Raw genomic sequence first — 23,194 nt, forward strand, 5'->3', positions numbered from 1 at the left:
TTTGGTACAAAGGTACAAAAATCAGGATGCTATGATCTGATTGAGAATTACCACTTCATCCAAGAGTGAAATTTACGTTTTAGTCCCCTACATCTGTCTAACAGCTGGATTTGCTGGTCACTTTGTATGTTCAGAAGTTACACACAGAAATTCAAATATTGTGATTGCTCTAGTCTTGCACTGTTGGAAAAATGAGGAATAAGAAGAAGTATAAAATTGGCTTATTTTTAAGCTACAATGCCTATAAAAAGTATTCATCCCCCTTGGATGTTTCACCCCTTTGTTGCTTTTACACATGAAATCATGGTCAACATAATATTATATATTATAGATATTAAAGAGGTTTTTTCTTTTCAAAGTCTTTTTAAAAAGGCCAAATTATATTGACCATGATTGCATGTGTAAAAGCAACAAAAGGGTGAAACATCCAAGGGTGATGAATACTTTTTTATAGGCAGTGTATGTCAAGGTACTGCCAAAAGAGACAATTAGATCTCACTTACAGAGCTTCACTGTACTGAGAGGTGGAGCAATAGTGAGGGAGGAGAGCTGCAATGTCATATGTCCTGAAATGAAAGTGAAACTTAATCTGAGCGAGAGCAGAGCTGCAGTCTCTCTGAAACTTTCAACTGAATCCAGCAGTTTTTTAATGCTTTTTGGCAGAATCTGTGTCAAATCCTGGTGAGTACACCGCTCTACAGGGACAAGGTGCATTGAGTATTTGGTCAAAGTTTCGTTCAAACCAGAATAGCAACAGCACATACACTCGTCATGCCAACAGGTAACTAGGCTAGCAAAGATTCCCTGAGGATTTTCCAAACACAGGTACAGTTTCTTTTTTCAGGTCATAATTTCTTTATTGAATATTAAGGCACATCATTGATGTTTTCTAACCGTTACATTGGTAAGTAGCCTTGAATTACGAACCACATTTATCTTAACTTCACTGTTTCTGCTGAGTACACGGACACTTCATACAAGTCTGTATGACAAACAGCTAATTAGTTATGGAAGGGGCGTGGTTAAAGCATAAGCGGGCGGGACTTGATCAAATATTGTTATGTCGAAGTGTTCAGTGATGGAGCCCTTACCCACATGACAAGTTTGAGGCAGATTGGACAATGTATGGTCAAGTTATAGAGTCTTGTTTTATAAAAAAAAGCGCCATATTTTGCCGCCATTCCACGCCCACATAGTGTGACGGTTGGTAAAGCTTTCAATTACTTTGGATCCCAAAGGCCTTGTGATGGTACTGATCAAGTTTGAAATCAATCAGGTCAAATTTTCTAGGAGGAGTTTGTTAAAATACGCAACATGGTAATTTTATGAAGGGGATAAAGCAAAAGAAGCTGTGCCTCATGAAATATTGTTACGTAGACATGTTCATAACTGGACACTTATGAAGCATTAGAAGTTTGGACCAGATTAGACAAAGTATGGCAAAGTTATAGCAATCCCGTTTTTTATGGCGAAACGCCGTATGTTGCTGCCATGCCACGCCCACATAGTGTGACAATCAGTAAAGCTTTTAATAACTCCTACTGACCAAGGTTGAAGTCGATCGCATTAAATCTGTAGGAGGAGTTTGTTAAAGTATGCGACGTGGAAATGGCGAAAAATTATGAAAAGTGCAAGATTCGATCCAAGATGGCCGACTTCCTGTTCAATTTTGGGTATTGGTCCAAGAGGCTTTTTGGTGCGTCTCCACATGATACATATATGTACCAAATTTCGTTTGTATACATGATTGTTCCCCATAGGGTGCTGCTCCGTTTAAATGCTCTAGGGGGTGCTAATGAGTCATTTGCCACGCCCATTTCTTTGATCACTAGCATACTTAAATTTCAACAGAAATTGACGAATATTCCAAATATGGTGAGTTTTTGAATATGATAAAGCCCCCAAATGAGCGATTTAATTTTGAAAAGAATAATAATTCTTTCAATTTCAATAGGGTCCTCGCTCTGTGTGCTTGGCCACTAATAATGTATACTATTTCCTGCAGTGAATTATTGTGTTGGACTCTCTGTTCTCTGTATCATTTTCTTTTCTCTCTGTACTTCCTCATTATTCAAGCCAATTTAATAAAAAATACAATTAAGATGAATCAGTCTGCTGGCATGTAATAAAAAAAAGTATATAAAGTAAATTGTAATGAATGTGTTAGATACAATATTAAATTGAAATTGAAATGTTTAGTCTGTCATAGTTTTAATCATAAATAATCAAAAGCTATGTGACAGCATTTTTTTTCTTCACATTTTGTCCTCAGAGTGTAGATATGTCTGCAGCTGCCAGCAGTCTGCTTACTGAAGATCAGTTTCTGTGCTCCATCTGTCTGGATGTGTTCGCTGATCCAGTCACCATACCATGTGGACACAACTTCTGCAAAACCTGCATCACTGAACACTGGGACAAAAATGTCCAGTGTCAGTGTCCCAACTGTAAAAAGGATTTCAGCATAAGACCTGAGTTGCAGGTGAATACTTTCATCAGTGAGATGGCTGCTCATTTCAGACAGTCAGTTCAACAGGAAGCCAGCAACTGCAGCTCAGAGCAACAAGTTTCTAAACCAGAAAAAGTTCCTCCTGACGTCAGCTCAAGAAACAAACTGAAGGCCCTGATGATCCTCCTTGTGTGTCTGATGTGGGTCTTTACGGTCTGGATGGTTTTAAACCAGAAGAAATATGTTGTTGTTGTTGTGAAAGAAGACTATGAAGAAAAGAAAGCTGAGCTGTGGAAGACAGAGGCTGAAATTCAGCAGATGATCCAGAAGAGAAGACTGAAGACTGAGGAGATCAAACACTCAGTGGAGCTCAGTAAGGAAAATGCAGACAGAGAGACAGCAGATGGTGTTCAGGTCTTCGCCGCTCTGAAGGAGTTTGCTGAGAGAAGCCAGGCCGAGCTCATCTACACAATCAAAGAGAAGCAGAGAAAGACAGAGAAAGAGGCTGAAGGCTTCATCAAAGAGCTGGAAGAGGAAATCTCTGAGCTGAAGAAGAGAAGCACTGAGGTGGAGCAGCTCCTACAGTCTGAAGACCACCTCCACTTCCTCCAAAGCTTCACCTCCCTGAACGCTACTCCACCCACCAAAGACTGGGTAGAAGTCAACATTCATCCACCTTTATATGTGGGGACTGTGAGGAGAGCTGTGAATCAGCTGGAGGAAATTCTTAATGAAGAGACAACAAACCTGCTTTTGGCCGAGCGGCAGAGGGTCCAGCAGTATGCAGTGGATCTGAGACTTGATCCTGATACAGCCCATTGGTGCCTCATTCTGTCTGATGATGGAAAACAAATATATTGTGATACTGAACGGAGGTATGTCCCAGATATTCCAAATAGATTTCAACGTCATCCCTCTATCTTAGCAAAGCAGAGTTTCTCTTCAGGAAGATTTTACTACGAGGTTCAGGTTAAAGGGAAGACTAACTGGATTTTAGGAGTGGCCAGAGAGTCGATCGACAGGAAAGGTGACCCACTGATGATGATTCCTCAGAATGGTTACTGGGCAATATTGTTGAGGAATATAAATGAGTATAAAGCTCTTGCTAGCCCTCCAGTCAGTCTCTATCTGAAGTCTCAGCCTAAGAATGTGGGGGTGTTTGTGGATTATGAGGAGGGTCTGGTCTCCTTTTATGATGTTGATGCTGCAGCTCTGATCTACTCTTTTACTGGCTGTGCCTTCACTGAGAAACTCTACCCATACTTTAGTCCATGGTTTGATTTTGATGGTGGAAACTCTGCCCCTCTGATCATCTCTGCTGTCAGGGACACTAACTAGAACAATCATATGATTTTGTACATTCACTTTCATTCAGTGTAATAAAGTATTGTTACATGTTTCTATTATTGATTTATCAATTGGTGCTACAAATTACTTACGAGAGCTTTAAGACTTTCACGCCAAGGATCTATGTTTGTTTCTTAAATTTGTTATTGGCAGTCTGAAATTACACAGGCATCACACACATTGTTCATACAACAAGCCTCCTTTTGTTTTTTAACAACAGAAGAAAAAGGGTGAGAAAATAAAAAAATATTATTCTAAAATGGACAACCAAGTGGGACTTGAGTCACATGTGTGTCAAATCCTTAGTTGCAGGTTGTGAATGTTACATGCACTCCTAATATCTGTCCGAACAAAGCCTTGCTCATTAATACTTGGCATTTATGTTAAGAGGAAAGAAAGCATATTCACTGTTTAGTCTACTCTTGATCTGAGTGATGAGCTGTGAGGCCTCCGTCTGACCACAACATTTCTGCACAACAGAAAAGTGCTGCTCACTGAGTCTGGTGTTCTCCACCAACACCAGCTCCTGGAAACCACTTTGGTCTTTAAAACAGGAGGGGCACGTGTGCTCAATGTCAAGCCGTTTCTTGTAGGGGATTTCAAAACTCATTAAAACAAAGATCTGAAAAGCTGAAAGCATGCAGACTGGTTGTTGTTTCTGCCCTCCCTCTCTGGTTGGTCTGTTGTTCTGCCCTTTTGGTCACAACAGATCATGTTGGGACAAACCACGGGGGGCAGGTAGGGGAGAAATCCAACAGGGGAGTCATTGTTCCAGTTTTGGCTGATGCTCATGTCGAGTGGTTCAACTATCCATCCCTCTCTCTAATAGTCACTTTCTCATGCACACACACACATGAAATCCCTGGTGCCCCAGTGTTTGTTGTGAGAAGGAATGCACAGCTCTCTGCAGAAGATGGGAGGGAGAACAGCATGTAGTGGACAATTTGGCCTGAATGAGGAAGTGAGCAAAGTGTATAAAGTACTTAGATCAAAGCAAAAGTCGTATTACCTCAGTCTAGAAAGTCAAGTATTCAAAATGTTCTTGAAAAAAATGTACTCATTATGCAGAGAGGCACCGATTTTAGAGGGAAAATTCACAGATAACTGATATGGCGCACAATATAGTAAATTTTGAGCTAAAATGAAAATAGACAATTTCTATGTAGATTGTGCATGAATATGACTATGCTAAAGCACTCAGAAGACTGTTTTCTTAAACCAATAACTTAATTAAACAAATATGTACATCAAAGCACATTATGCATACAATGTATCACATTGTCAAACAATTCTAGAAATAAAAACTATCAAAATAATAAATAGAATAGCTAAATAAACATCTGTGCTGTAAGTTAAGTATCAGTCAATTTCTGACCATTTAAATGAAAAAATAACACCATTTGAAAATCACCAAAGCACCAAGAAGATACCGATCTCTCTGTGATGACCCATATCAGCCAATAATATATGATATATAATCTGAAATATATAATAATAAAGATTGAAGTGTTACTATCTGTGTCACCTTAATTTAACAGCTGAGAAAAGTGGGACTAATCTTATAAATATGCATTATATAACAAAACATAACTTGTTTGTTGCTTTGATTTTGTATGAATAGTCTAAACCTTGCAAAGTAACTGCTGACTAAAGCTTAACAGTAAATGTAATGTGAGAAATGTAAGTGTAAGTGAAAGTGTCAAATGGAGTAAAAAGTAGAATGTAATGTAGAAAAAGTATAAAATAGCGTAAGGGCCAAGTAACTTCCCAGCACAGGTGTGTGTGAAGGTATAGGGCAGTGGACTGTCAGTGTACCAGCAGTACAGAATAGGGGTCTACAAAAAGTTATTAAGTATCAGTTCAACAGGAGACGACGCAGCATGAACTTGGTGACTATATTGACACAGACACAGGTACGTGCCAGGAAGTTCTTCTAAAACAGCAGGTGGAGCTGTTGTCAGAGCCTCAAACACATCTGTGAACCTCTCCCTCCCTACTGCTCTGGCACACACACTCCAGTGATGAGAGAGGCCTCCTCTCTCTTCATACCTGTACAATAGGGCTTTATGAGAAGGGTCAAAGAATCCACCAACCTCCCTTCATCCTAACATCATCACTCCCTCCTCCTCGTCTCTGCTGCTGGAGAGAGGATTGGGCCAAAATTGCCTAAAAATCTCTCATCATCCTCACAGACATCAGCAGATCGCAACTCAGGCCTTCAGATCATCTTTTATCATCATCTCCTGAGATGAAAAGTCAAGTTTTCCTGTCGTGGCTTTATAGCTCTGCTTCGTTATTTTTCCCAACATGAAGGCCACAAATACTCACAGATGGAAATAATGAAGTACATTTAAAGAAGTACCAGGTTCGTACTTGTGCTCCTCTGCCTTTTATAGATGGAAACACTGTTAATCCATATCAGAGGTTCCTAAAAATCACAAGTTATGGCCTTAATGAGGATGTGAGTTAAGAGAAGTGTGAGTGAGTGTCATTTACATAATAAATAGGCCTCAAAACATCAATAAGACCAGCTAATCTTTACATTTAAGGATAAGAATACTCTTTACAGATGAATGCAATGCAAATGCAGTACAATACAATACCATGTGAAGCAGTACATTCACAGTAGCCTATACTTTTAATCTAGTATTTTCTAGGGGTATAATGATACATTGACCTGGATCAATATACCGATTTAATGATCAATGATCCAATATCACCACCATTATGATACATTTTTATTTTGAAATTCCTACTATTTATTATGTTTTTTAAGCATTGAATGCTTTTCATTTACATTTCTGGTATAATAAAATTGTCAAATCATACTTTGGTTTCTTTGGGTATCGTCTCATTTCAATGGCAGGCCCCTGAATTGAATTTGATTGTAATATCAACAAATATCTGATCTTTTGCCCAAGAAATCAACGTATCTTGATGAAACTTGTGATACACATCCCTAGTATGTTCCCACTGACCTGTGTTGTTATTTAAACTGGACCCTGGACCTAAAACTGACAATAATGGCGATTATCTTGCGTCTTTCTCGTCCTGATGCGCTTTTACAGTTCCCCCACTGCTCAGTTTCTCCCCGAGAGCCTCCATTCACTCAGACTCAGTGAAGGGGAAGTAATGTTATTGTTCTCCAGTCTTTCTCTCCAAATGGTGGATGCTCATAGTTCTGTGGGATGAGCGGAGGATCGGAGCTCAAAAAAGGACTTAATCAGTTTTCGCAGCAGCTACTGACAAAATCTTATTTTCATATAAAGTTTGATTTACTGATTTTTATATAAATTGTCTGCGCCGCTGTCCGTGGTGCTGAATGGGATTTTGTGATTGGAAGCTAAACAGATGAAGACGGGTTTCGGCACTTTTCACGGACAGATTGTCACTCGTGTGTGGCTCAGGTTTTGAAAACCTTTAAATGATTTTTGTCCCACTTTTGGTGCAGCGGTAAAAGTCACCATAAATACTTCTGTTGGTGGTTATTTTGATAGTTTTCAGTTTTCTACTAAATATCTTGATTTGCATCTCACTTGTAGCTCAGCAGTGGTCCGACACGCTTTGAGAGAATAATACGACATTGTGCAATACCACTCATTTGTTGAGTTACAATCAACCGAGAGAGAGAGAGACAGAGAGAGAGAGAGAGAGAGAGAGAGAGACTGGGAGGGCGTACTGTACAGTAGCTGTAAGGGGCGGTGTCCAACACACGCGTAGAGGAGAGCTGGTGCGCGCTCAGGCTCCACTTTTACGCATCACTTGTTCATGTCAAGGTGTCAATGCCGAACTTACTTTGGATTTGGATTTTATATAGAAACTACTACCAACAAAACTCAATTTTAAGCACCATCCAAAGTGAAGCATACACCATCGGAGTGTGTGTGTGTGTATGTGTGTAAGTCGACCCAGAAAAGTGACCGTCATGGGGGCGCATGGATGGAGCTCAGCGCGTCTTGGGTTTATCGTTTGTGGATATTTAGCGTTTTTCTGCGGGGAAATTATTTCACGGGCCGAGGCGGGCTGCAGGGAGAGGGAGAGCCCGAACTGCTGCACCGGCCGGAACAACGAATGTTTTGAGTACAGCAAGAGAAAAACAGTGTGCTACTGTGACACCTACTGTCAGAAAACCGGGGACTGCTGCGAGGACTATCAGCGTGTGTGCCAAATATCTGGTGAGTTGCTTGTTCTATCCTACTCACTGAAATCTGACATCAAATAACTTCAGATAAACTGCTGATGCTCTAAAGGTTTAAGGGGGGAAATAACACACACATACTGTACAGATGATGTGTTGCTTGTTGTTGTCCAGTTTGAGCCAGAGATGGCTGGCATTGAGGTGATACTGAGACAGTGAGACATACTACACATAGCTGTCTGTAGTGCGCCCATTATGGCTGTTTGTTTTCAGTGACCAGCCAGTGGAGACCATTTGCATCTCCTGTCTTCATGGTGTATTTTTCAACAGTACCTTGTGAGTATGTGTTTTTAAGTTTGTGGGGTTGACCCTTAACCCTGAAACCTCAGCATGGAGTGGCTGGACAGTGTGATCATAACAAAGTCACAAATCAGCAATTTCTCTCAAACAAAGAAATATTAAACTACACTTTGAATCAAGAGATAAGGGGTCCATTTTTCACCAAATCCTTAAAATGTGAGTGTAGCTAACAGTTTTCTCACATCATCCTGGCTGCTGCTATATATGGACAAATGAGGGAATGGACACCATGGGAACAGACTGCCAAAGATGGTCAGGATTACAGTAGAGCTGTGTCTGAGATGTGACAGAGAGGAAACACTCCAACCTGTATAGCTTATACAAGATGTTGAAACAGCTCAGGTTTACAAGGAGCGATTATCTCTGTATAGATACACTCAGAGTGTGACCCTCGTCTTAAGTGCTCAATAACAAGCACCTGCAGGGTTAGTGCTACAAGTCATAGTGCACTTAAAGGGCTGCAGGAATCCCTCTATTTAGGCACATTTAGTGTATACATTGTGAACCTTTGTTCACAATGTATACACTAAAGTGCTGTATCTGTGATGTAAGCAGGATGCCCCATCTAGACTCGAGTTAGTCACTTGAAAGTGTGTACAAGAGTACAGTGATGAGGGATGTAATATTAGACCTCACTGTGTACTGCAAAGATAGCTGAACCCCTGTGAATCACTGTTAAGCCGCAGCATTCTATACTGCTGCAGTTATTTCCAAGATGACATATATGTGTTTTTTATTTCAATACCTATATACTTTACATTCAAACTAGTCTTTTGCAAAGCATGTCGTTTTAGTTATTTGGTGTTTGAATGCATTTTTACAATTTGAAGATATTTTAATTTCAGTAAAAATCAATGTTAAATTTGTGATATTGGGCAATATAAATAACTTGAGTTATAAGTAATCCATCTCAGTATATACCAAGTGTGCTCTTATATGTTTTATATGTGTTCTTTTACATGTTGGGTGCATGTAAAAGTGTAACTTCTAGACCTGTGAATTGGCTTAAACATTCAAAAACACCAGTATAGAGCTCCATACATGTGACTTATCTTGTTTATGTAGCAATTTTGGCAGGAAAAGCTGTCAAACCGTCAGAGTTTACTGTACTCTTATAGTCAAAGAACACTGAGCACTATATTACAAAACTTGTTGGATTAAAAATGACTGGCCCTTATAATGGTCCGGAGTGAAACAGTTGGAACAAACAATGTCACAGACATGTAGTATTCAGACAACTACAGTTAACTGATACATTTTCCCTCATTCATCCTGATTGGGAGAGTCCCTGAAAACCTACAAAAGCCTGGAGGGGTATAAATTGACAAAATCTGGATTTGTGAATACTTTTCAACTTTGGAGTTTACTATCTTAAACGGCTTGTCGCCACTGGAAGGGTAATTGTCACTTCAGTAAACATTAGCATTAGCAGGGCTGTGTAACATTAATGTTACTGGTGTGCTATGTAACTTTAGCTTTAGCTAGTCTGTATCTTTGACTAGTAAACACTAAAATTACCTCCATCATTACTATCTGAATTAATTTTGAAAGGCACTAGCTCATACATGAAATGGTACTTTTATGATAAACAGCAGTTATCAAGAGAGTGCAATGAAAGTTTTATAACAGGTGAATCATCCCCAAAGATGAAATGACCCTCTTTGAAGCCATGGGCGGTGGTCAGGAACGATGGGATTGTGTTAGAACCAAAATAAAAGTCTGTTAAACAACAAATGAAATATTAACGTTAGTAAGCGCTGTGTTCTCATATGAAGCAGTCACTACACAATCCAAATCTGTCGCTTGTGAAGTCCCGTCTTTTGGGTTTCTTGTTCAGTTACAACTAGTTTTTCTTCAAAGCTAGGTAATCAATTTTGCTGTCTGTCAGGACCTTTAGTGTTCTGATAAAATGCTGTTGTTCCTGGTTGCCATGACATCCTGGCGTACAACAGCTTTCTACCACGCTCACTCTGTAATGTCTAATTACATCTGCTGGCAGTCATTTGGGCCGCAAGGGCTTTCCAGTTAATATAGTGTTGTTTTAATTTTTAAGCCATTGTGTGACATCAACTCCCCTAGTTGACAGTCTCTTTAACACAGAGTCTTTTTTTAGTTTAGTTTTAGGTATAAAGTTAACTGATGTACAGCTAACATAGCTGCATCTACCTATTTGCCTTACAAGACAGGTTGGACCAGAGTTAGCTGGTTAGCATGCTAATTTCAGTCGATATCTGCAACACAATAAGATCAAAACTGTTGCTTCCTCACACATTCATTTGTACAATGTTTTAAACTAAAAATCTGGACAAATCTTACACACTACATATTTAAATGTTGGAAAAGTAGTTTTTAGATGTATTAATACATACTACAATGTTGCTACAGCAGAGGTATGGCTGCTAGCAACTACAACGAACCATACTAGCAAGAAATGTTGCAGGTTGAGATCGCAATTTGTGTTTTTTATCCACCAATCAGTCAAAGTGGCATGTGGAGACAGCATTTATCATTCAGCAGCCAGCTGAGTGGAGTCCAGGCATCACTTGATCAACCCCATGTGTCTGCCAAGCTGAAACTGAACAGAATAAGCACAGGGAAGTACCAGAGGTCAGTGTTGAGTCATCACTCTACTGTTAAACAGCACCTGGTCCCTCAGGGGTCAGGTAACGGACGCCATAAGCATCAGTTCACTCACGTGTCAAACGAGGATTTTTATCATTGTTTGTCGCTCTGACAGGTTAATCCTGATGTGACACTGCAGTAAAATCACACAGCGTTGTGATGCAGGTGTTACAGGCTGGACAGTGTTTACCAGATGAATGTGGTGACTGTACTGAATATCTGTAAATCAAGACAGGTGTAAGCCTAAATTTTAATCTGAACATGAAAATGATGTAATCTTGGCTGTGACCTTTCAGTACTGTGTGGATCAGTGAGCTCTGAGTGATGCTGTGAAAAGCACCTTGACTTCCTCCCTCTGCAACCTGAGCATCTTACCAGTATAAACACAACATACATCATGTGGCTTGGCCCAGTTCCATCAAAGTGCCCTAACCCACATTTACACTCAGACTTTATCTGATCCTGATCCTGCAGCTCTGCTACGCATCAAGGAGTCTGTCTGTGTACTGTCTGTCACAGTCTGTAATTTAGTCTTTCAGCTGCAGCTAGTGAAGAGCTTGGAGTGGGTGACATCAGAGGAGAGACAGAAAAAACTGTTTGTACCACTTGGAGAAAAATACTTATAGGTTTTATATGAAGCAATTTAACTATTATTCCCACAAAGTATTAATTACTTTGTGTTACCTATTAAAAACTGAGATCTCCCCACACTCCCTCGGTTGCCTGTGGATCTGATTTCTATTTAACATGATTCATGATACCAACTCATGCGTTATGACAAATAAATGATGGTACATAGCAAAGGGCTTATAACTAACCATTGATTTATTCTAGCCAAGAGCCATGCAAGGCAGGTTCGGTGACCTAGCTACAACAGCTACAGGGAACTGACTGCAGTTCTTTTAACCGCCATTAGCGTCATTAATAACAAGGATTTTCTGAAATTCTACATAGTGCTACATTGCTCTTTAGAGCTGATATGGTTCCAACCAGAGATGTCTTTCAAATTAAGTATTTGGCAGGACTTTGTGTTGGTTGTAAACAGTTTGGAGAGTGTTCCTGTTCACTTAAGAGCTGTGAGATATTTATTTAAAACAAATGTGTGATGGAATGTTTTAAGGAGAAAAAAAGTGCAAAGTACTCCCTATAACTTAGTGCATTTTTGGGCCAATTTCGATTCACTCATTGTGAAAGTCTTTCTGCACCAGACTTGCAGGGTGGGCCAATTACTGTGATGTTCCTCCGGGTTTCATCAGTTTAAAATGGGAAAAATATGGTGGAATTTCTAGAAACCAAAATATTTAAGCAGAACAACACACCACAATCAGTTCCTGGATAAATCTGAGGTTGGGAACGAGTTATGGAGTCTTGATTGGTTTTAGCTCCACAAGTTAATCAAAGTTAGTTCTTAAAGGGTGAGGAAGTGATACACAGCACTAAACCACTCTGAAAATATGGGTGTTTAGTTTAGTTAGTGTTTGTGCCCTTTTTTGCTCTTGCCTTCTCTTTCATTCTAAATTAAAGAAGAAAGTGAAACTTATCATAAGCAGTAAAAATCTTTGGTGTCGTTCTTCAGTAAGGCAAATGACATATACTGAATATACTGCTTTCTTCATGTTGCTATCTGATAAATGGAGGGGAAACTAACTGTTGTTAACAGAAATATAGGATGTTTTTTTAATAAAGAAGAAGAAGAGGAGGTTACTTTAATTTAATTTGATTAAATTGTATTTGATACTAAGGGGAGTGTTGACTCCTGTTGTAGGAGTACCTTTTTAGGTTATTACCATGTCAGCCCACAATAAGTCGCTGATTACTCATTCCTATTAGAGAGACTCTAGAAATTAAACTAGCCCACAGGAGGATGGACAGGGCAGCTCCTCTTCCCTTTTTGCTGGGGTGTCTGGTACTTCTCACTTCAGCAGGAAGACATATTTGCCTCAAATACACCAGAGGTTTGCACATCCTTCATCTGTCTCTCATTCAGGCCCTTCTGCTTCTTTTCCTTTCCTTTAGGGAACGGTATGTGTCATGCCATGATGTTTGCTTCTTTCCACCTACGTTCACTCCCTCTCCTTGCTTCCCACTCCCACTTTTTTAAGTTCTGTGAGTAGTGAATGTTTTTACCCAGCTTGGCTGAAGTGAGCCAGCTGGTTCTTAAGACAAACAGCGCCTCGCCCAGTTACTCCTTGTACTCACAGACTGCATGCACCACGATGGATGCTCCTCATTGCAAATTTGATGTATCTCAGCTGGCCTCTTCATGAGAGAACATAAATGTTGCTTTCCAGATAGGAACATTTTGAGATATCTGAGAGAAATCTCTGCACAGGGTCTAACACTAGTGATTATATTCATTATTTCAATATGTTTTTGTGTATTGTGTCTTTGGTTATTACCATTAAGCTATTATAAAGTGTTGGAAACATGTTTTTGGTTGTGCAATTTTAACAGAAAATCTGTCTCAGCTGTGTTTGTAATGGATCCTTTTAATTAGTTGCTTTGCTTGGCTCCTCTTTTCAAGGTGTCTACAGGAAACATTTATGTGCTAACCTGCTATTAGGGCTCAGTCCCGTGTCCTTCACCCCTTTTAACAGGCTTCTCCTACACATTATAAGGCTTGTCTGATGGAACTGAGGCCCAGCTCAGAGGTTGGCTGGGGAGGTTTTGGGGTGCCGTGGTCCTTTAGAGCAGCTGGACATCTGGGTCCCATCAGAGAGGAGATGGAGGGAGAAGAGAGGGGGCGGGAGGGAAAAAGAGGACCAAATAAAGGAGACAGATGGGGAGAAAGAACAAGGGAGAGTGTGGGACAAAGTGATAAAGGGAGAAGAAGATAAAGCAAATTGGGCGGGCAGGTCTGATAAGTCTTTTGTTATAAAACCCTAAAATGGAAGCAGAATTGAGGGAGAGTGAAAGAGAAAGCAAAGGAATGCCAATACGCCATTATCTCACTGTAACAAGTGTGACTGGAGATTGGCTGACAAGTGAGGAGATAAAAGTGCTGATGTTGGATACACATTCTGTGGTTTGGTTCATTTGAAGGCATTTGTCTGAAGCTTTGCCAACTGCCAGGAAAATTTTCCGTACTCCTTCCAAACAATCCAAATTACTTTCAACAATATTTTAACTATAGCTGCATTTAAAGAATATAGCAAACACATTGTAAGAGCACTGAAATCGCAAGTGTTTTAAGCCAAGTGACATCACATGAAGCTATGTGTCAGACTTGGTGCAGCTCCCGCTGGAGTCACAAAACCTTTTAACAACTTTTTTTTACATACACAGTAATGCTCTCCAAAGCTTGTAAACAGACCTTGTTGTGAAGGCGATGTTCCCCTTTAAGTTATAATTTATTAAGAGTTGAACAAACTTAAGCTTGTATACTTCATCAGGACTGCGTAAATCAATGATCTGTAAGTAAATCCTGATTGAAAAAGGCAACGCGAATTCGGTACACCAAAGAGAGTCCAACAAGTGAGAAGAGCACTAAGAATCTCCTGTGTTCAATAACAACAACTATTTTAATTTTGTCCTTTAAGTTTAGCAGATTCTGTTACTGGTGTGGTTTTTCCGTGCTTCAAAGGCCAAAATATCATTAAAGGGCACATTTTATGCTCATTTTCAGATTCATAGTAGTACTTTGGGTTTCTACTGGATTGTGTTTGCATGCTTTAATGTTCAAAAAAGACATAATATTTCTCATGGCCTCTGCACCTCTTTTCACCTTCTATCCTTTGTAGTGCCTGTCTTAGGTAGTATGTGCTTTTTCTCTGTGCCATCTGCATCCTCCAATTTTTTTTTCCTATGAGGGCGAAGTCATGACCTGCTACTTTGCCTCTGATTGGCCAGTATTTGTTGCCATCGTTGATTTTAGTTGGCTAACTTTAGGCATAAGGAGTGAGATTTGTAAAGGTCAGGGTAAGAATATTAGGGTAAGGCAATCAGAGGGAGAGTAGGGCGAGTCATGCCTCCTCGCTTCCAGGAAAAAACATTGTTTGTCATTGCAGTCGGAGAAAATTACTAAGGGAATATAGGACTACTTTTTATGATAACAAAAATCACTGAAGGCTAAATGAAGCAGCGTATGTAATGTAAGCACTAGAGTAACATGCCTGGAACAGAAGACCATATAAAGAAACCTGTCAACCTGCCAAGCTGATGTTTAAAAAAAACCTATATATGCAGAAAATGCAAAAAACGGTCCACTTTAACCCCATGCTCCAAGAGAGTAGAGAAAACTGATCTAAAGTCGGTTTCTGACAAAAAACTATTTTGTTATAGAAATATTCTTTGAGGGTTAAACTTAAGCTTTAGAGTACTTGACAAGACTTTTTAAAAATACGACCTGATTGAAAAGACAAGAGCTGAACATGCTGACAACGAGTACCATTTGTTTCCTGTACTGGGGTCAGAGGTCAGAGGTGGTGGCATGCTCTCCAACTGGGGACTTTCTCGTCAACAAAGGGGACCGGGGACAGCGGTGGCTGTAAGCTGTGTGGGACAGGCTGTCAGCAGGGTTATCATGTGGGTGGCGGGACTGTCGCACTGGTGGTACCAGAAACAGAGCGGGGGACCACCACAGCTTGCTAATTGCCTTTTGACCTCTGGTAGCGTGAGGTTGAGACTTCCAGACAGGGCCTCAGTCCTGTGAGTGTGTGTGTGTGTGTGTGTGTGTGTGTGTGTGTGTGGATCAGAGGGGTAATAGCCCTGTTTCCCCTCGGGTGCGGGAACTCGCTGACCCTCTAGGTTTCATTGCACACATTCTGCAGTAAAGACCTCAGCTGCCCTGCTTGCTTGTGTGTTTTCCCTACTATTAGAAAGAACAACAGCAACGTCCAAACTGCCCCTGTGAACGTCAGAGGATGTAGAAGAGGGAAGGAAAGGTGAGGAGTAGGGATAAGAAGAGGTGGAGGAGGAAAGTTGATATGGTTGTGGTGTCTGATTCGATCACGCCCCTCAGTACTCTCTCAAGAAAGTTCATATCGCTTTACAAGTCTACACAGTGTAATGTGTGTGTCTGTGTGTTTTAGCTTGATGACTGAGGGGTGGAACAAGCCCAAGTGGGTGGGTTTATCTGACAGAAATTGTTTTCGATGTGTGTGTATGTGTGTGTGTGTGATGATCTGGGAAAGGCGAGTGTCAGGTGGGCAGCACTAATGTGCAGGAATGCAGAGATTCCACAGTGGCTTTGTGGATCGGCTGTGTCACTGAGACAGCCGCCCCCCCTCCAAAACCCCAACAGGACCATGGGAATGAACCGAACAGGCGGCACCTTGAAAGCTCTCTCTCTCTCTTTCTCCTGTTCACACACACACATACTTTTTCACTTGCTGCATTGTACTGTGGGGCGAGTGTTGTATTATATAAAGACAGAGTGAGGTAGATTAGATGGCAAGGGAGGATTAGATTCAGTTATGGTATATTTATCCACTCCCTGCCTGTAATTTCACCAAGAACATCTAAGAGCTTCAAGCTGTGTGCACCTGCTCTCATTGTATTAAACTCTTATTGTCTAGAGCTGCACACAGACATCAGGCTTTTTGAATAAAGTCTTATGGTTTGCATTTATTAATTTCTGCGTGAGTTTCTCTCCGCTTATTTGTGTTTATGGAGTGGGAACTTCCTCCCTAAAACAAGACTGTTAAATGTCTGCCGCTATTAAATCTTTGTTGCACAAAGCTTGATTACCACAGGAGACTCTTGGCTTTGATCAAAGCAGCCATCTAACTAATACAGCTTCCTCTTAGCCTGATGTAATTGGCTAAATCAGCCTACTGAACGGGAAGCCTGATTGCTGCTGCTGCTGTGTTTATGTGATGTGCCGTATTTGTATGTGTTTAAGTGTGTGGTGGAGGGAAACCAGAGAGAACAGGATGCAAAATTAGCCCCTTTTTTAAATGGTCCCACACATGTGACCTGGGTCGCAGACTTCCTGAGTCTGGGGTTTGGCTGATCTGACATTAGTAAATGGTAATGACCCAGTCACTCGTTTACCGCCCACCTACCTGAGTAAATGCTCAGTGCAATATTATGCAACTCTATATCTGGGTGTGTGTTGCAGATCACACTTTCAGCCATGCAGTAAGGCATGCCAGCAAAGATTAGGGGAAAGTTTACAAGTGTCTCTCGGGCAAAGATCAATTTATTTTTCAGGATTAGACCATTTGTTGATGAGTGGAGAGAGCCCATCTGAGTCCCTTAAACATATTCTTGTTTCTCTTCTGCCATTATGTCTTATAAATATCTGAACTGAAACTCAACACAACATCCAAATTGCACCTTTAGTAAAATAATTTTGTGTATGTTTGTATTCATTTTATGTCTTTGTAGCCATTTTTGTCTATGTGTTGTCATTTTGTGTCCCTTTGTCATCATTTTTATAATTTTGTTGTCATTTCGCATTTTTTGTAGTCATTTTGTGGCTGTTTGGCACAAATTTATAGTTGTTCTGAGTCTATTTGCAACCGGTATGCATCTCTTTATAGTTGATTTTTTCTGTTTATATTCATTTTGTGTTTCTTTGTAGTCCTTTTATGTTTCTTTGTGGACATTTTGTCACTTTTCCTGGTTGGTACATGTCTCCTTGAATAACATTCTGCTGGTGAAGGCTAAGTGGGGGGTTGGGTGGGCCTGTGCCCGTTTGGCATTGGGCATTTTCTTCTTGCGTTTATCTAAAAACTCTTAGCTGATCTCTCTGTCTCCCTGCTTCCCCAGCAGCCATTGACTGCGTGGTGGGATCATGGGGTCCCTGGTCATCGTGCACATCTCCATGTGGAGTTGGGAGCACAGAGAGGAGTCGCCAAGTGTCTGTTCCCCCTAGAAACGGAGGCACGCCCTGTCCGGACCTCAAACAGCGGCGAGGATGTTTTGGAAACAACGCCATATGCAGCACTGCGAAAGGTGAGAATGTGACCTTTTCTACTTGCCCCCACATGCGTGCATTTATGCATGAATGTACCCCTGCTCTGAACTCTGTTACATATTAATAGAGGGTTTCAGTATTCTCTGGGGGACCTTAACTGTAAGAAACAGGTCTTATCTCCAGCTGCACTATTTCAAAAGCCTCAGTTGTGCTCTTTACGGTTGAATCACTTTTAGAGTAATAAAACAGCAGGACACAGATAAACACTTTTTCCAAGAAGATTTCCTAGAAAAAAACTGAGTCATTTAATACATTGAGTCATGTTGAGTCATAGGATGAGATTAAATGTGGGATGTGTTTATACTTCCACCGACTCTTCTGTAATTTAAAAAAGATGCCTTTTCAGTGGAAACAAGAGCTTATCTGACTGAGTGTTTTTCATTTCCACCTTCTATGCCCACACCTGACCTGAAGAGGTGGCAAAGATTCTTCCTGATTCTTTCAAGAGGAACTTCAAGGACCCTTGGAGGCGACCACACATGCTGATGAAGGAGGAGAAGGCCAGGTAAGGCCTCCATTATCAGACTGCAAACAAACACACAGACTGCTCACTAGTGACCCAGCCGGCCCACTTTGTTTTTGTCTGTAGTTCTGGCTTTCATGTGCAATCGAATGGTGAGAGGGGTAATTACTGAAATGTGTGGAGCGTTGAATGATCATGTCCTGTACAGAGACTGAGATTTTGTAGCAACTGAAGAGTCTCTTTAAAAAAAATGCAATCTCTGCATTGACATATACCAGCTTAACATGTCATTTATATCTTTAAAAAATCTTACTAGTGATTATAACAGAAAACAACAATGTGTTATGCTTTTTTGCCAGCAATCATTTAACTTTTTTGGCATGAACCTGTTTTGTTCCAGCTCCAAATCTTCAAGGCTTAACTTCTCTGATACAGCTGGATTTTACTTGAAGTTTTGACTTAGTTTCAAAGGTCACTTCAAGATCAACTTTGTGCTCCAAAAGATTAGAGACTACAGACCAAGTCCAAGGTTGCCATAGCACGCAGAGCCTTGAAATTGCTTTGACTGTAACATGAACGCCGTCACTAAATATTTGCATCATGAGCTGACCTTTACTGATAAGGCAACTGTTATCCATGTAAGAGGCACAACGTCGCTGCATATATGTCATCTTTGATCTGAGCTGATTGTAGATGTTCTCAGCTGGAAAAATCAGAAACCAGGGAATATGATCTCTGCTGGTTTCCTGACAGCCTTTCACACTGATTAAAATGGACATCGGAAACCTTTGTTTTGACTGAAATACAAAGCATCTGGGATTTAGAGCACATTACTCATAAATGTGAGCCTGGATGACACAGAGTGAGGGTGATTTCACACAGACATCTGGTGCTCTGACAGGTCCCTGGTGTTGTCATGGAAATTGACCCAGGAAACAAGGGGTTAAAACGACATGAAATGATGATCCCTAGTTGTTTTTCATGATTAAGCTGAGATTATAAATTGGCAGGAGGTTGTTATGTAGTTATTACTTCAAACTTGGAGAGGCTAAACACAGACCTGCATGGATATCTTTCAGGAATTAGGGCTTAAACTTCTTTTTTGTGTTTTTTAGGACATTATTTTTAGTGCACCATGAACATTCAAGCCCAAATAAGGGATGGAAAAAAAATAGTGAGGAAAGCCACCCTGAATGTGTTAGAATCTCATTATTACTTGTCGTTTCAACATCATTTAAAGTAATCCCAAAGGTAAATGCAAATGCAAATTGCATTTGGAATCCATCAAGTGTAAATGATTATGCTCTCACTCCTTCTTATTCACATTTGTTCACATAGATTCTGCAAAATGCAAGCACGAACATGTCAAATCAGACCTGATAATAATGTTGCATGAGTTTAAAAAATAGATAAATAGAACAAGATATTTTGTAATGTAACTTTTTGGACTAAGTCTTCAAGAATCACACTGAGGGGAAAAAAACTGCAGCTTCATGTTTTCTTTGACAAACCACCCCTCCGGGGATTGTGTTTGGGCACAGTTGACTGAATCAGAGACAAAATAAATAGTGCAAAAGTTCAAAGCGCCTGCCAGAGAACACAGTGAGCAAAAACAGGACTTTATTATTATTTCAAGTGCACAGACTGAGCTGTGTTGATATTAGGATACTGCAGGTGACCATGACACTGCTGGATCACCTTCAAAAAGAACAAATCCCTTATCGAGAAGTTTGATTTGTCTTTTGTCTGGCTTTAGTTGTGATCAAGCACAGCTTGGCTCACCACTTTGTTTCCATCAGTCAGGCCACCTTTGATTGCTTTTAGCCCTTGAACTACTCAAAGTGTAGGGGAGAGGAGAGATTCCTTTTTTTAATTGTTTAAACCTGGCTCGTGTCTTTGTTTCTTCATCTAGAATTTTTCCATTTTCCTGTTTTGTTGTTGGCATTTGTGAATGAATGAAACATTCCTAATCTAAATAACATAAAATTAAATGTTGAGCTCTTGGCTACAGAATGATCAGCACCTGCTTAGTTCTAAAAGGATTATGTCAATAACAAACCTGCCATTTGACCTTTTGACCCCTGTATTTTAGCCAAATATAAGATGCAAGTGAAAATGTCTTTATTTTTACACCTTTTGTGTCTCTCTCTGTTGTTACTCTGTGCCTGCAGTTACTGTGTGTACCTGCGGGTGAAACAGGCCAGTGCAGCGTGTAAACTCAAACTGTGGAGTGCTCAGCTTGTGAGAGAGCGGCTGGTGTGTGCAGAGTGTCAGAGTGATGCCATGTCAAAGTCAGACCGCTGTGGAGGCGACGGCTTAGAGAGCATCAGGTAAACCAAACAACCATCCATTACAGTACTGACATTTTCAGTTCGGGGTAATGGGCCTGTGTGGGGACATATCATGAAAAACTTTTTTCCAATGCTTGTACACATACATTTATGTATCTGGAGAACCTGAACCTGAAAATTAGCATAATATGTCCTCTTTAAGGCCTTAGCCATCTACAGACTGGCTGGGAAAAAAAAACTAGAGAAGGAACATTTATTTCTCCGTGCAGGAACTACAAAGTGAAAAGTCCAGGAACAAGGCACTTAAAGAAACTAATGAAATTTGTGACATGTATTTGCATGCAGTTAAAGGTACAGTATGTTGAGAAGCTGCTTCTGATGGAAGGGAAACACTTTCTCCAACACTGATGGTGTAATATTTTGTACTTGTTAGCTAAGCACATGCAAATTAATTTGCTGTGTAAACCTGAAGTGGAATCAAAGATTTTTATGAGGTCATTTCTGATAGTTGTGCAATCCACTTTTTACAAATACTGTATTTCAAGCTCAGATCTTATGTTCACAGCAAATGCAATGCAATTTCTTTGCATGGCGGATTTACAAAAAAAGTGCAAAGACCCGAATTTAAAAAAGCATATCATTCAACATACAGTGTGAAAAGCTATAAAAAGTGACCATAATTGGATAATTTGGTTAACTTAAGCCATAGGAGTTATTTAAAATATATGCTATAGTGACACAAATTCCCCACAAAGCAGATTTTATTAACACAAATGGTTAGAAACATTTTCATGTTGGTTGCGGCCCTTTTTCTTCCTAGAACGTTCTGGGCAGCCGCTTCAGTCCCGGGCTGTCATGGTTCCTGGGTGCGAGAGTCGTCCTCTGAGGGCTGCCGGTGTCCTCCCTACTCCGTGCTCTTCGTGTGAGCCAACATGCAGACCCAAGACATCCGTACGCAGGGACAAGATTTCCCTCAACGCCTCCTGCTAACTGGAGAGCCCTGCCAGCCAAGCCAGACCCCTCCGATCCAGACTACTGGATGGGTAACTCAAGGAGATCAGCAGCATCCTGCCACTTTTTCCTTTCACCTCATACTCTGTACTGTATACACTTGTTACTAAGCACACAAAAATTCTTGCATTTAACTTCAGATTTTACAGCCACGTTATGTACTTATTCTCCTCCAAAGCACAGCAACATCTATATGCCTTTTTACCTCTGAATCTTTGCTATCTACCTCCATCAATGCAAGTGCATTTGTTAATGCATAATGTATAAATATATAAATATATTATTTTGCTTTATACATTTTCTACTTTTGATTGTTCATGTGTTATGTATATGTGTCTATATAGCCACACTTATTTGTATCCAACAGTTTAAACACCAAACAGCAGTTGCTGCACCCAGTTTTAGCCCCAGCCAGGGTCCCTTAATCACCTGCAGGCTGGAGACGCTGAAAACTGCTTCATCCAAATTGTATCCAATGTTATAGAATCCTTGCGTTAATATATCTGTGTTTTACAGTTGTCCCTGTTTTTATGTCTTTTCCATAAAAACATTTATACCAGCAAGTCAAGTTGAATATCAGGTATTGATCCTCAGGTGCTGAGATCTGTGTCTTTGTCTCCCATCAGGCCTCCTTTGTCATGTTCCTCTGATGTTTTTAGCAGTTTAAAGTGACTCATAGCTGAAATCAGTCCCATCCATTTAGACCTTATATTGCTGGAGAGGAAAAAGAGCCATTTAAGAGAATTTCACTGTGGTTCTCTCTGTCCTCTGTGTCTGAGACTGAAAAGAATTGCTTCATAACTATGTTTTCTCTCACTCCCCGCCCTGCTCAGAAATCCTATTACCGTCAAAAGGGAGTTTTATCAGCAAAGTGTCATCCAGTATCACATACAGCTATGTTACTCCCATTTAATTCATTAACACAATCTGCTCCCAGCACTCCCCACAGCTCCTTGATCTGCACTTCTTTCTCTCCATCTCGGCCCTCTACTGACTCTCTTAAAAACAGGAGTCAGTCAGCTGGCTCAGTACGCTTTTCACAAATCTCTTATACTTCTGCTTTAAGAAGAGGACAAGTGTTGTCCCAGTAAAGGGCTTTTCTCTCTGGAAAGCTGTGACTTTCTCTCTCTCTCCCCCATGTCTATGTCTGTGTATGTGTGTTTATTTATTATAAAACAAGTGATGATGTTATTAGTGCAGCACGGCATAATCTGTACACTGTCCATTAGTAAAAATAAACAACTATACTGTCGTCTATCCCCTTCTTGTCATATTTTCTAAAGTTTATTGCATTCTGATGTTACACAGACCACCATTAGAATTTCTGACCTCTCCCCTCTACAATTACTACCCAGCCCTCCTAAGTATATCCCTCAGTTTAGCCAGTGTTTACATGCAGCATTTCACAGTTAAAAGTAAAGTTCAACAGCAAAAATACATAACTTTATGCAAACACGTAGCCATCAACATATTTTTGTTGCATTCTTGCCATCCCTGGTGTTAACGGGATGACGACAAGCAAAATAGCAGCTAATGTGTATAATCATGTTTTTGCGGCACATTCTCCTACAATTTGGGGTTTGTTGATGTGATG

At 40.4% G+C, this 23,194-nt stretch overlaps 2 protein-coding genes across 2 annotated transcripts; both read left to right on the forward strand.

Moving 5' to 3' along the window:
- The first annotated feature begins 583 nt into the window (after positions 1-583).
- LOC131975013 (E3 ubiquitin-protein ligase TRIM39-like) lies at positions 584-3,849 on the forward strand. Its single transcript, XM_059337536.1, has 2 exons — positions 584-681; positions 2,273-3,849. Exon 2 carries the CDS (start codon positions 2,282-2,284, stop codon positions 3,782-3,784), a length of 1,503 nt encoding a protein of 500 aa, XP_059193519.1. The 5' UTR covers positions 584-681; positions 2,273-2,281; the 3' UTR covers positions 3,785-3,849.
- Positions 3,850-7,544: 3,695 nt separating this feature from the next.
- si:dkey-178e17.3 (somatomedin-B and thrombospondin type-1 domain-containing protein) lies at positions 7,545-22,844 on the forward strand. Its single transcript, XM_059337415.1, has 5 exons — positions 7,545-7,968; positions 17,628-17,813; positions 18,250-18,340; positions 20,470-20,628; positions 21,410-22,844. Exons 1-5 carry the CDS (start codon positions 7,686-7,688, stop codon positions 21,513-21,515), a joined length of 825 nt encoding a protein of 274 aa, XP_059193398.1. The 5' UTR covers positions 7,545-7,685; the 3' UTR covers positions 21,516-22,844.
- Positions 22,845-23,194: the final 350 nt, after the last annotated feature.

This window comes from Centropristis striata, chromosome 7, assembly GCF_030273125.1.
Source record: "Centropristis striata isolate RG_2023a ecotype Rhode Island chromosome 7, C.striata_1.0, whole genome shotgun sequence".
NCBI classification, from domain to species: domain Eukaryota; kingdom Metazoa; phylum Chordata; class Actinopteri; order Perciformes; family Serranidae; genus Centropristis; species Centropristis striata.